Source organism: Ixodes scapularis, unplaced genomic scaffold (genome assembly GCF_016920785.2).
Source record: "Ixodes scapularis isolate PalLabHiFi unplaced genomic scaffold, ASM1692078v2 PGA_scaffold10__122_contigs__length_95168666, whole genome shotgun sequence".
Classification (NCBI taxonomy): Eukaryota; Metazoa; Arthropoda; class Arachnida; order Ixodida; family Ixodidae; genus Ixodes; species Ixodes scapularis.
In genome coordinates this window covers 59,489,083-59,501,802 of record NW_024609836.1, presented here as the reverse complement: position 1 = coordinate 59,501,802, position 12,720 = coordinate 59,489,083, and the positions used below count along the sequence as shown (strand labels likewise).

General features: G+C 46.8%; 1 protein-coding gene across 2 annotated transcripts in view; it reads right to left on the bottom strand.

Moving 5' to 3' along the window:
• Positions 1–255: 255 nt before the first annotated feature.
• LOC8052253 (G2/M phase-specific E3 ubiquitin-protein ligase) overlaps positions 256–12,720 on the bottom strand; it is a 46,987-nt gene continuing 34,522 nt past the window's right edge. For both annotated transcript variants that reach the window (XM_029991669.4, XM_029991670.4), the window contains exons 5-10: positions 12,263–12,387; positions 11,417–11,576; positions 10,574–10,680; positions 9,968–10,084; positions 7,245–7,381; positions 256–781 (exon numbers count right to left, since the gene is read on the bottom strand). In XM_029991669.4, the coding sequence (XP_029847529.2) occupies positions 324–781; positions 7,245–7,381; positions 9,968–10,084; positions 10,574–10,680; positions 11,417–11,576; positions 12,263–12,387 (1,104 nt within the window). In that variant the 3' untranslated portion in view covers positions 256–323. The remainder of the gene's footprint in view (positions 782–7,244; positions 7,382–9,967; positions 10,085–10,573; positions 10,681–11,416; positions 11,577–12,262; positions 12,388–12,720) is intronic.

Here is a 12,720-nt window from a genome sequence, read left to right as displayed (position 1 = left end):
GTGTATGCCATTAGTGCCAGGATGGTTCTTCTCAGACAATTTAGGGCTGTCCTCAAACAGCTCTTAAAAAAAAAGTAGTAAGCATTTTCTTTTATTTTAAAATTACGACCAACGTGCACATATCTGTGGCAATCCTGCTTGGATATATAAAAAAAAAAAAAAGGAAACACCAACACAAAATTTAGTTATTAAAGAAACTAATGCATAAGAATGTTGCCTTCACATTAAAAACAGTATAACATAAAACAAAAGTGGTGTCGTTGGAGCATAGTTTTGTCTTCTTCATTTTCTCTCGCACAGGATCTTTTATTTTTGTTTGTTTCCTACGTGTGACTAGTTTCGGCAGATCCTCTGTGAGGATCCAGTGAGATGACTACAAATCCGTCGACCTTCTCCAGGTGAACTGAGCCCGGTTCGAAGTGGAACTCGAAGCAGTTTTTCTTTCGTTGGCAGTCGGTGTACTCGCACGAGTCCTCCGAGGAACTCTCGTCCGAAATGACGATGGGCGTTGGCGCCGGTTTCTGATGCGGGACGACCTTGACGAATTCTACGTCCGAATCCTCGCCAAATTCGGACTGCGGAGACGAGTCAGCGACGGCGTCCGCGGCACGGATGCTCGGATACAGAACCTTGGGACCCGGGCTGGCGGCCTCTACCGCCCTCTCGGGGGATGGCAGCTCCGTCCCGTCCATCTCCGTCAATGGGGATTCTGAGGGTGTCGACGTCGACGCGGCGGCTCCTTTACTCTTCAGAGGGCCGTTGGGCAGTCCCGTAGGCAATCCTGTGGAAAGCGAGAGACATGGATGACGAACAAGTGCACCATATTTTACACACTAGAGTCCACACCGCATATGTAGTGTGCAAAAGCAGATTGACTTCTAAAGTTTTCCTTGGATTTTTAAATTCACATTATTTCTTTACTCTGAGAGGGGAAGCAAGGAAAAAAGCAACTTAAGCGTTGCTTCGCAAGCCTCTGCCTCCTCCACGGCAGCAGGGAAACATGAACATGCGCAATATTTAAAATATAATAATACAAATGCACACTAAAATGTACAGTAATATGTAGGTTTTAAGAAAAAAAAAATTAAATCAGGGTTTTGTTATTTACAACAGCAACGGGGTACTCTAAGGAAAGACACAAATAAAAAAACGGCAATATTTTCAAATTTTAACAAAAACAAAGTGATTTTGTGTTTTCTTTTTTTGCGTTTTATTATCTTTGAACCTTCGTCTTTTGCATATAAAAAAATCAAGACCGGGTATCATCGCAAAATTAGTCACAAACGAGTTTGAAGCCTTTCTCGCGATGGAAAACAGCGCAAATCTGGGCCATTTCCGAACACGCGATTCTTTGAATCGTAGCGTCGCCCGCCATCACATTTATTTCAACGCCTAGGCCTAGCTGTTTTCACTCCGAAACTGTCGTTGATAGTTTTGTATTCCGATTGCAAATAATAATAAATAAACATTTTTCCCGCTGGAAACGCGCGTTGCCACTGGCGTTTTAAGCCACGAGATCAGACTGTGGCCCTGCCATAGGCAGACAGCAACTTGCTGCACAGCAAAGCTTGCTTGCTGCTTTAGCGTCTCACTGCTCCTGAAACCAGAACCAATGACTTGTTCGATCATTCTGCTTTCTTCGCGACGGACGTCAACCGAAAACGTGACTTTTGAGCTCGGAAGTTTCGAACAACACAAGTTCAAAGAAAGTTGCCAAAAGGGCAAGCAGAAAGCTTTAAAGAAGAAAAGTTTATCCGTGGCAACTAACCCCAACCTCGGTTGAGGCAACGCTTCTGAGTGCGATTGCTTGAGTTTCATCGGCAGCGCTGACGAGCATTTTTCATAATTTCTTGGGCATAGAACACCATGTATTTTTAGCCTTAGATACCGAAGTCATTTTAGCAGCTATTTCAATATAACAAAGTGCCATCGCCGTAAAATACCAAAAAAGAGGGCCCTAAGGAATACTTCAAAAAAGGAGTGAAGAATATGAAAAAAATTTACCGCAACTGCGAGTGCTTGAAAATGTCACAGCAGAGGAGGTCATCAAGAACTGCTTCAGAAAATCTGGATTTTAAACACCCGCATACAGTGTCCGTGAGTAAGTGGACAGTGAGGAACCAAGCGGAAGGGCTTTGTCCTCTACCATTCCCAGAAAAAGTGAGCGCAGTGGAAGCCAAGAAGCTCTCCTGGAAGAAGACCAAGAGGCTCTTTCGGGAGCATGGCAGTCCCTTCACAGTGACGGAGTCGTTCCGGATGGTATCACTCTAGAGAACTTTCTCTATGGAGACTCGTGTGTCGTTGCGACAAAAGAAGTTACCGATGATTCCATCGTGAAGGACGTGCTCGGTGAATCGAAAGACAATGACAGAGAGGCGGACGTCGAAGACCCTTGCGAGGTACCGAGCAGCCATGAGGTGCTCGACGGGATTGACGTGCTGAGGCGGTACACCAGTGCACATGAGAAACAAGATACGATGCATGCACTGTGGGGGTTCGAACGCGGTGCGACGCGAATATTAATGTCGCAGAAGTCACAGGCGAAGATCACGGTCTACTTTCGTTGCAAATAAAGATTGCTTCTGGCGAGTGTTTGCACACGTAACACATCTCAATGATTTTTCATGTGCTGGGCACCAAATTTCGATGTGACAAAATTTAAATGTAACTAAGTAAACTGCGGATTTTCCTGGCTTCATTATATCGAAGTTCAACTGTAATCGTTTGTAGCGATATGGTGCACACCTGCTGCGAACAGTCGCCGACCGATTTTTAGAACATGTTTGGTTATTCGGACGTTTTTGTGCCGAACCGTCAGTCACTCCTTAGAATTAGTGTATAGCATTGACCGAAATTTCGGGCGCCATAAAACTTATTGCTCAATATTTCGGACATAATTTGCGTGATTTCCTTAGTTTACAGCCACCGCAATAGCGCCGCAAGCTTAGTTGCTGCTGCAATTTTGCTTGTTTTGATTTTGCCCTGTAGCCTCAATACCACATCCTAAGCAATAAACAAGCTGGGTTGAAGCTATAGTCGGGTTTTCCGGTTCTGCTATAGCCAACATGGCCACTGTCTGCCCATTCTTATGGTTCTTCCCGTACTCCTCGTGGTCCGCATTTTTCGAGTGCGACCGCGAGAAGAGCGTCTGTCTGCCGTTCTTGTGGTCTTTGAGCGCGAAGAGTTTTTGCTGATAGGCTTAGTGTCGAAGCGAGCTTGGTGAACTATACGTTGTCTCCAAATGGCACCGACTTCTACTTGGCTGTTTGTGCCAACGATGGCGCCTAAAAGCGCAGCACCATGAACAAACAGATCAACAAACAAGTGGAAAGTGAACAGTATAAAGCGGAAGTTGCACGAGAACTTAAAATTGACATCAAGCAATTGGAAAGTGACCAATACGCAGCAGAACATACATGGAAATTTGATATTTTGGCTGAAATCAATTTTTCGGACCGCTTGATTATTCGGACAATTTCGGGGCCCTCTACGAGTCTGAGAAATCAGTCAGCGACTATACCGCAGTGCTTGAAGCATGCTTTTGAACCACGTATATGCAGCACAGAGAACTGCAGCACGTATGCAAGAATGTGGACACTCTCTGCCGTTAGCACCAGTGCAATGCTGCACTCAATGACATGATTGCAGTTGAGCACTTGCTCTCCTTCAATCAGACACCGCTTGCTTTCGCCGATGTCGTCCATGACTGCCGCAAGAGACAGGGTAACTGAAAAGTGAAGTGCGTGTTTTGGAAATCATTTAGAAAAACACGAACGCTGCGCCGGTCACACACGATCCAGTGCGCGTGGCCGAAACGACGCGGCTGGCCTGGCACTCCCGCGCGTGACACACATGTTTTCGTTGTGCCTTCCAAAAAGACTTCGGTGACATTGAACGGAAGAGGGGACTACATATTACTCTTATCTAGATGTGTTGCATCGTCGTCTTCCGTGGCAGCGAATGCTCTAATGACTGCGGTCAGAGTTTGTTTGCCCCACAGCCTTAGTTCCCGAGGTGGCAGTTAGGGAGCGCTACTTCTCGATCTTCTCCCCAATAACAGCAATGCTAAAACCAATATACATATTCACCGGAAAAAAGAAAAATGAAAACGTGTTTAGCTGTATTTATATTCACCGACAAAAACCGAAAATATCAATTCCAAATAAAAACCGAAAATATTGATTCCAAATAAAAACCGAAAAAAGTGTGCCGAATTAAAAAGAAAATAAAAACCAAAAACGCTGAACCTTAGTCATAAATGTCGGGGATTCGTTCTAAGTGGTATTTGTGCGAAGTATGAAAATTGCTGCGCTGCCACCCAAGCGTCTCTCTTCAACCGCATTTCATTTGAGCAAGCGTGTGCATTTGAGCAAGCCATATTTCTAGCTTTGTTTCGTCCACTTAGGGGGTAAACAGCTGCTTTTCAATCAGCAACGTCCGCTAGGCCACCGCGATAGGCTTGGTATGAAGTGCCACTAGCTTTACTAACCCATGAGAGCGGCACAAGCATGGTCCTATTCAAGGAGGCTTCGGCGTAGAAACGGCGAAGTTCTGGGCTCGTAGAGGAGCGTTTGGATATGCCTCCACGCTTGCCGCACTCGACACTTGAGTACACCACAGCCACAAGGAAGGTTTTGTTGGATGAAAGGCGGATTGGACGTGCAAAAGAGTTTGCAGCATGCTAGACAAGTGTTGACAAACCAGAATTCTTGTAACGGACCCGGAGCACTATTGGGACTTGCGTCGCAACAGTTGGGCAGAGTTTCTGCAGCTTCTTGCACGGGCGAAACCAAGAATCGCACAATAAAATGAACCAGTGAATGGACAAAACACAATGATGTGCCATCTTTGTTTTGCTCATCCAAGAACAAAAAACAAAGAAAGCATGGCACTGTTGCCAGACGAGATGCTTCTGAAGTCCATCACCTGCCGGAAACCTGCGAGGAGAAAGGTGCTCGCCCATTTGTAGGCGCGTCCGCGGAAAGGGCACATATTGCACGAAGTGGTGACGTGACAATCACGTAGTACACGGTCTCCGGACGAAAATTATGATTCGGTGTGTCGTGTAATCGGCCATTACCGGCCGGATGCCCCCACTTCAAGTAAAATAAGACTAATGTTGTCAAGAGCATAAAAGTAGCAGCGACTCAAGCCACTGAATAAGCCACACTTCGCAAGCGACTTGCTGCTCAATATAATTGTAGCCAGTTGTCCAAAGCTTTCTCTGAAACTGCCAAAACCGGTTTTCCGTCCTCCAGAAACGTCACGTCAGAACGGATTGTGAAAGTGCAAAATGATACCGCCCGGGCTTCCCGACATGGTATCTAAAGCTTGTAAAGTCGATTTTTTAATCGGAATGATTGGCAATGGTTTAATCGGAATGATTGCCAGATCCTGGTGGCTCCATTAAGCTGAAGTGACCTAGGTTGGGCTCCTCCAGTCCCTTTCATGTCGATTGCAGCATATCTTTATGCCCCCAATTGCGCCCTAAGAATCCTCAAATTCCATTTTCTGCAAGGTGGTGCCATTATTTCTAAAAATGGCAGACTGGGCTCGCACTGCACCAAGCAATAACATGGAGGTGCCCATAACAAAACGGGAGAATGGAGTGCCTGTACTTTAGACGTACAGTCGAACCCGAATGTATTGAATTCAAAGGGGATCGTAAAAATTTTCGATATACCGATAATTGGATATACAAAGAAAGTTAACTTAAAGGGGTACTCCGCCGATTTTTTAGCTACCTCAACTAACTATATTTTCTGACTCCCAGGCCTTTACCCGTTCTGGAATGCTATTTAATATCGTGAAATTCATAATAGTTATTGCGAAATCGGCAAATGAAAATGATGCAAAAACAGACATTCAAATATACCCGCCCTTCTCAGGGCCGTGACGTCAGTGGAAGTTCAGCTTGCCAGTCGGGCGAGCAGTCTAAAAAATAGAATATGCCAATTATTTGTTCCGTGCTGGAGCGCGGGGACTGGAGCGAGCTTCCAAGGCATTCATTTGACACCATGAAACTGCTTCGAATCAGTTGGGAACAAATTCTACAGTCCAAAGAGTGAACCCCTGCACTTCCAATGACGTCACTTTTTCATTGTTGCCAGTAGCGACTTTCAGTTTGAAAAACACGGTGAGGACCAAAATTGTAAATTCAATAACTTCGTGAAAAAAAATTATTTTGACCTAATATTTGGGATACTATTTTGGCGATGTTGTTTGGCGAGTTTAGCAAAATTTCAAGCAAATCGGGGACCATGAAGAAATCGGCGGAGTACCCCTTTAAGCTTCAGTTGAAATTTACGTGTGTCTCTGATAATATTGAAGGCCCTGACAAACCGGACCTTACCAAATAGAGCATCTAAGAGCCGCTAAATACAGTCGAGCTTAGTTGGTAAAGATCACAAACACAGCCGCGTTTACATGACAGTGTTTGTAATCGAGTGCAAACAACAGAGCACGAAAATAATTTTAAAAAAAATGAAAGAACGGAAAAAGCGCGAGCCGCTTAAGAGAGAACTCTGGATCCATAGAATAAAGTTAAGCAAGCAAGAAAAAAGAAACCTCACTAAATTCAGGCAGCAAAAAAAAAAAAAAGGCAAAAAAAGAGAATAACAGGGCAAAGCAAAAACGGGGAAAGAAAAAAATAAACAAGGATAAGGTGTTCAAAGTGTGATTGCTCAACAGTTGTCAACACACTCACCTTGACGAAGACTTTTTTTTTTTTGCTTATTTTATTTTGGGGTTGAGGAGTCGCACAGCAACAGCAGAGTTCAAGGAAAGAGCACACGCTACCGTTCGGGCACTCCCTGCCCTCCTTACGTGCATGCGTGCCCTTTCCCTTGCTTTTGCCATCCTCCAATTTTTTTTTTTTTTTTTTTTTTTTTGCATCTGTTTTTTTGTTTAGTATTCTGTGCATTTATGCTGACTTGGCAGTCTGCCAGCCTCGCAACGCGAGCTTTCTTCTTGCCCTTTGTTCTTGCCGGTGCAATCCAACCGCAATTTGACCGCGGGAGAAGGGACCGGCGGCCTTGCTTTGTTTGCACTATCCAGTGACCCCGCTATGGGAGGTCATGGGAGTTCGATACAGAAAAACAACCCTCCTATACTTTTATATGTGATTTTCAAGGGGATGAGTGGACTGTTCGACATAAACAATAGTTCGAAATACCCGGGTGTGATATAACTGGGCTCGACTGTAACTTGTGTAGCTTGTCAACGCGGAGGATGAACGGACTCACTCTGAGAGAGGACTTTTCGGCACTGGACGCAGATCCACAAGTTGGCATTTTGCACGGGGGCCCTGGACAAGTTCCCACAGGCTTTGTGGATCCCCTGAGATCCGCACGTGCTGCAGGGGATCACCTCCCAGTCACTGCTGCAGACAACAGACACAAAGCGGCATACATCAGTCATCACTCTGGAGCTCACTCACTCAGCGTCACATCACCAAGTCGGAAGTTCAAAAAGATACATTTGCATTCAAGCCGAGAAGTACAGCGACACCCAAAAAGTTGCAACCTCTCATGTCACGAAGTTCAACCGTACCCAAACCTCGTCGCCTATCAATATGCAGATCAGCCAAAGCATACACCCCTCTCCATTATATCACGACCAACTCCAAATTCATTGAGTAATGAACTGTTGTACAAGATGAGCTGATAAAGTCGACAAAGTCACTCAACATTACGGTCGAGCCCGGTTATATCACACCCCGGCATTTTGAATTATTGTTTATATGAAACGGTCCAAACATCCCCTTGAGAATCGCATGTAATAGTATAGGAGCGTTGTTTTTTCTGTATCAAACTCCCATGGCAAGGACACTCAATATAGCGGACTAAAACAGCCACCCATTGCTTCTCTCTGGTCGGATTGCGCCGGCGGCGAGATAGCTCGCGTTGCAGGGCTGTCAGACCACCAAGCCAGCATACCCGCACAGGCATACAACATACGCAACAAAAAAGCAGTAAAAAAAACGTAAAAAAATTGTCAAAAACAAAAAGAGGGAAGGATGGCAAAAGTAAGGGGAAGGGCACACATGTAGGGAGGGCAGGGAGGGCTCGCTGTTGGAACGGTAGCGTGCGCTCTTTCCCGAACACCTGCGCGACTTCCTAACCCCAAAATAAAATGCAAAAAAAAAAAAAAAAAAAAAAAAAAATTCTTTGTCAAGTTGAGTGTGCTGACAACAACGGTTGAGCAATCACACTTTGAATGCCTTATCTTTATTTAATTTTTTCTTCCGCCGTTTTTGCTTTGCCCGTTTTTTTTTTTTTTTTTTTGCTGTCTGATTTTAATGAGGTTTCTTTTTTTTTTTTGCTCGCTTAACTTTATTCTATGGATCAAAAGGTTTTTCCGGTTTTTGTTGTTTTTTTCTTTCATTTTTTTAATTATTTTTATGTTTTGTTCTTGGTGCTGGGTGGAGGTCGTGGCCAGGCGCAAACAATCGCAAACACCGTCGTGTAAACGCGGCGGTGTTTGTGATCTTCACCAACTAAACTCTACAGTATTTAGCAGCTCTTAGAGGCTCTATTTGCTAAGGTCCCGTTTGTCACGGCCTTCGGTATTAGCAGAGATGCGCAGAAATTTCAACTGGAGCTTTGGATACCAAATTATCGATATATCGAACTATTTTACGATCCCCTTTGAATTCGTTATATCCGGGTTCGACTGTACATGGATCACAAACTCATCAGTGTTCACAATGTTACTACCGTCACATGATCATAAATTCATCAGATTTTGCAAAGTCACTGACAATCGAAGTCATCAGGGTTCAAGTCATAAAAGAAATTTAAAATCATGCAATTAGAGTGACTACCGTAATATTCCGAGTCATTACCCACCCCACTTTTTGAGCAAATACTGATTTTCAAAAAAAAAAAACACTCAGTGCTCACTTACTTCTGCGAATACTCCACGATCATTCATCCTCCCTGAATGTTGCGACCGCAGACCGTACGGTTGGAGGATGTTCATGACAAAGTAAAACGAAGGGGGGAAAGACACTCCTCTTTATGTTTATGCGTATCTTTCCCGGTTTCTGCAACCCCAAAGTCCGAGTACATTTGTGCAAAAGGGTCGACAATGATGGAGATAACACAATAAGTCAAAGATGCTTTCTTTTAAAGCATCAGCTGCACTGGGCTTGTGTACTGGGCGGGTGTCGTATTGCTGAAAATGAACGGAGCACGAGAGAGAGTGTCGACAATGTGTAGGCGCCGACGGTCTCAACCTGGGTGTTAGGATGCAACGCATTCCACCTCAAGATTGTGCTGTCCGGGAACATGAAGCGGCACATAGAAGGGACCCATACCGAGCAAAGAATGGACGCGCTGGTGCAACCAAACGATTTCTGCAGCGTGTCCGTGAGAGTACATTTAGTGTTGAGTGCTCAGCGTGTCTAAGACAAAGGCAATGGGACTCTGTGTTATTGCAGCAATGCCACCTCAACCCGCATTGATGCGGCCGCACACGGGCGCACGCGGGTATGCACGAAACAAGGTTGCGCAAGAGCCTGCTCCTTGTGATGAACAAGGAGCCCGACTTGGCCCGACATCAAAATATTTGCGAATGCAACTATCAACTTTCCTGCATCTCTAGCATCGCTCTTCGTGGTTTCTTTCACCCGCTCGCTCGCAGGTTGTGCCTCATTCTTTTTCTATTTTTTTGGACGACTCTTCCTTCTACACGACTTATTTTTGAATTTACATATCAGCAAAGGTAGGGAAGCCTAACAAAGGTTTCTCTTAAATTTTTAGTGCTTACCCATCGAGACATGGCCCACCCCACTCATTTTTATTAATTTCAGGCGGCAGTGGGGGGCGGGCAATGAATCGGGACATTACAGTAATTAAGTTTGGCACGGGGAAACACTTTAAACTAGAGGGTTGAGTGAGACACAGCTGCGATGAAATGGGGGGGAAGACAAGGATTGGAGAGACGACGGCAAGGAAAGCGTTACCATCCGTCCAGCGATATCTCCCGTCCCATGGGGCAGCGGCACCGAACTGCGTCGCACCTCTGGTACCGGTACAGCAGCTCCTGGTAGGCACCCTGCTGCCTCTCCCAGGATGCGTCCCTGCATAGCACATACTCATGTAGAAGCTATTTTGTTGTGGGAGACAGTCTTTGCGACAACAAAAAAATGCTTTGCCAAGTCGTCGATACGTTCGGCTGGGTTTTCTAAATGAATGAGCGCCACGCCCTTCGCAGGCACCCTACCACATGCCTGCAACATGTGCTGCAACACCACAGGGATCAATTAAACGTAGCAGACAAAGCCTCGACCTTTACCCACAACTTCACCACTAGTAGATCCAGACAGCACAACCCAGCTCGTGCAAGCGTCAGCGTCGGTGCAGCCTGTGGCATCTTGCAACAAGCGCAACGGTAGACTTCACACAGTGACGCCCAACAGACGCGTCTGCCACTCTGCGGAGTCTCATCCAACTTCGGCGTGCCTGCCGCTAGGGGTGGGTCGGCAATACTCTAACGACAACGACGCCACGTGCAGGATTTCCTTTTCCAAGCGGCGTTGCACAAACAGAGGCGTGAGGTCGTCACTCACCGTTCGGGAATGGAGATCCCGTAGTCCAGCATCTCTTTCTGGAAGGCTTCCTTGTTGTTGCAGACGGAGCACTTAAAGAGATGGGAGCCTGCACTCATAGCCTGCGCCTGCGAGGGAGCGACACTCGTCAAAAAAATCCCTCCCTCCCTCTTTCCCTCCCTCCCTCCCTCCCTCCCTCCCTCCCTCCCTCCCTCCCTCCCTCCCTCCCCTCCCCTCCCCTCCCCTCCCCTCCCCTCCCCTCCCCTCCCCTCCCCTCCCCTCCCCTCCCCTCCTCCTCCTCCTCAACTTCTGAGGTCACGCGCGCGTCTCCGAGACAAAGACTGCGGGGGAGACAGTTTCCAGCCTCAAGTTAGAAGCTCTCGAAGCCGACGGTTTTCAAATGGAGGACGCTTACAATAAAAAAGGTGGTGTCAAACACCTTCGTAAAGAATTCCACGGGACTGGCAAACGTTTTCGTTGTACCCTCCCAGCCAATATGAGCCGGAGCGGCTGACCTGGTCTTTTTCTGCATCTGCGGTCCCTGCGAGCTTTATTCTTTTTTTCAATATGTCAAATAGTTCGAAGAATGGGACCTCAACTTCGCATTCCATTAAGTTTGTACCGCAGATCTCTCAAAAGCTGGCAGGTACTCCAAGGAAGCGTGAAGGACTGTTTCAGCCTATATTGTTTGCAATGCTTTACGTGACCTTTCGTTACGAGGGTCGAGCGCAAGGAGAAAACAATCAGAAGGCTACCAAGACTATGAAATGGCACCGCCCTAAGATTACTAAGACATCGCCAAAGAGTCTTCCGGGCCCCTCCGGGTTTCGTCCCGTTTTCAGACAATGCACAGGACCCCCTCACCTGCAGGCAGGCCTTGTGGAAGGAGTTCTTGCAACAGGGCGTGAGCAGCACCCGCGGGGAGGGTTGTGGCACCAGTTCGCAGGCACAGATGAGGCAAGAGGCCGGGCCCGTTTCCTTGGGCGTCATGTGTTGATTGGGACGATGGTCTGGGCAGTAGGCCCTGGGAATGGAGCCCGGGCAAAATAAGAAGAAACCTCACCGCACGCCGGAAGAACTAAAGTTGTTTCACACCTTTGCGTTTCAGTCTAACCGACTGCATTGCAACCGCTTAACACGCAGACGCCATTCATCACATGGCCCTGGAACACTGCCGACCTTGTCGAGGTCGGCAGTGTTCTGTAGCAACACCGTAGCTTCCACGGTGCTGTGAAAGCTCGCGGCGTCGTCTTGCTTTTCGTTTGCATGCACTTGCGCAACTGGGCTCGACGGAGCTGGACCACTGCAGAAGCTATGCTAGCCTCCACAACTTAGCTCAAAATAGTCGACACGAGCATAGACTGAAAGTTTCACAGCACTTGAGAGACCAAAATTATGCACCGTCTGCGAGAAAAGGTCGGTCCGAAACGCTGTCAAAAGCGTGGCGAGCACACCGTAAAAGAATGTGCAAAACATATGCGCGTGAGATCTGTCCTCTCGTCACAAGCAGTCTAAACCGGTCGCGATGCAGTCGATTGCACTCAAATGCGTAAATGCGACAATGTCGCATTTATGCGTCGTGGAGCGACAACGTGGTCTGCCACACGAGCGCTTCACTCCTCGATAGGAGTGGCAAGCCTATGCAGCGAAACAGGCTACCCACCATTCACTTCCCTCTTTTGGGCGGACAAGCTAAGACGGCCAACTGACCTGAAGTCGCCGTAGAACTGGAGCAGGCAATCGTTGGCAATGCCACAGCCCACGTGGAACTTCTTCTCGCACATCTTCAGACAGCATGCCACAGTGGCCTTGAACTTGTTGCAGTAGCAACATTTCTGCGCAATAGGAGGCCGGCAAAACATACACCTCAGTCTCCTGCCAATGCCAACCGTAGAAGTCACGAAAGAAAAAGAAAAAAAAGGTTTCGAAACCATTTGAACGACGATTGCAGACCTTAGATAGTTTACTAGAGTCACTGACCAGACGAGAACAGCGAGGAGGAGCTTCATTGAGCAGTACCCGAGATATCGCTAGGAGAAGCAGTCACGTTACTGAAAAAATCCATTCCAAGAAAACGGCACTTGAAAGTTGCACGCAGATTTTCGGCTTTAGAATGGCTCTGCAGAGTAGTCTGAAGTGTTCTTGCGCACTTTCTTTTTGCTCCGTCT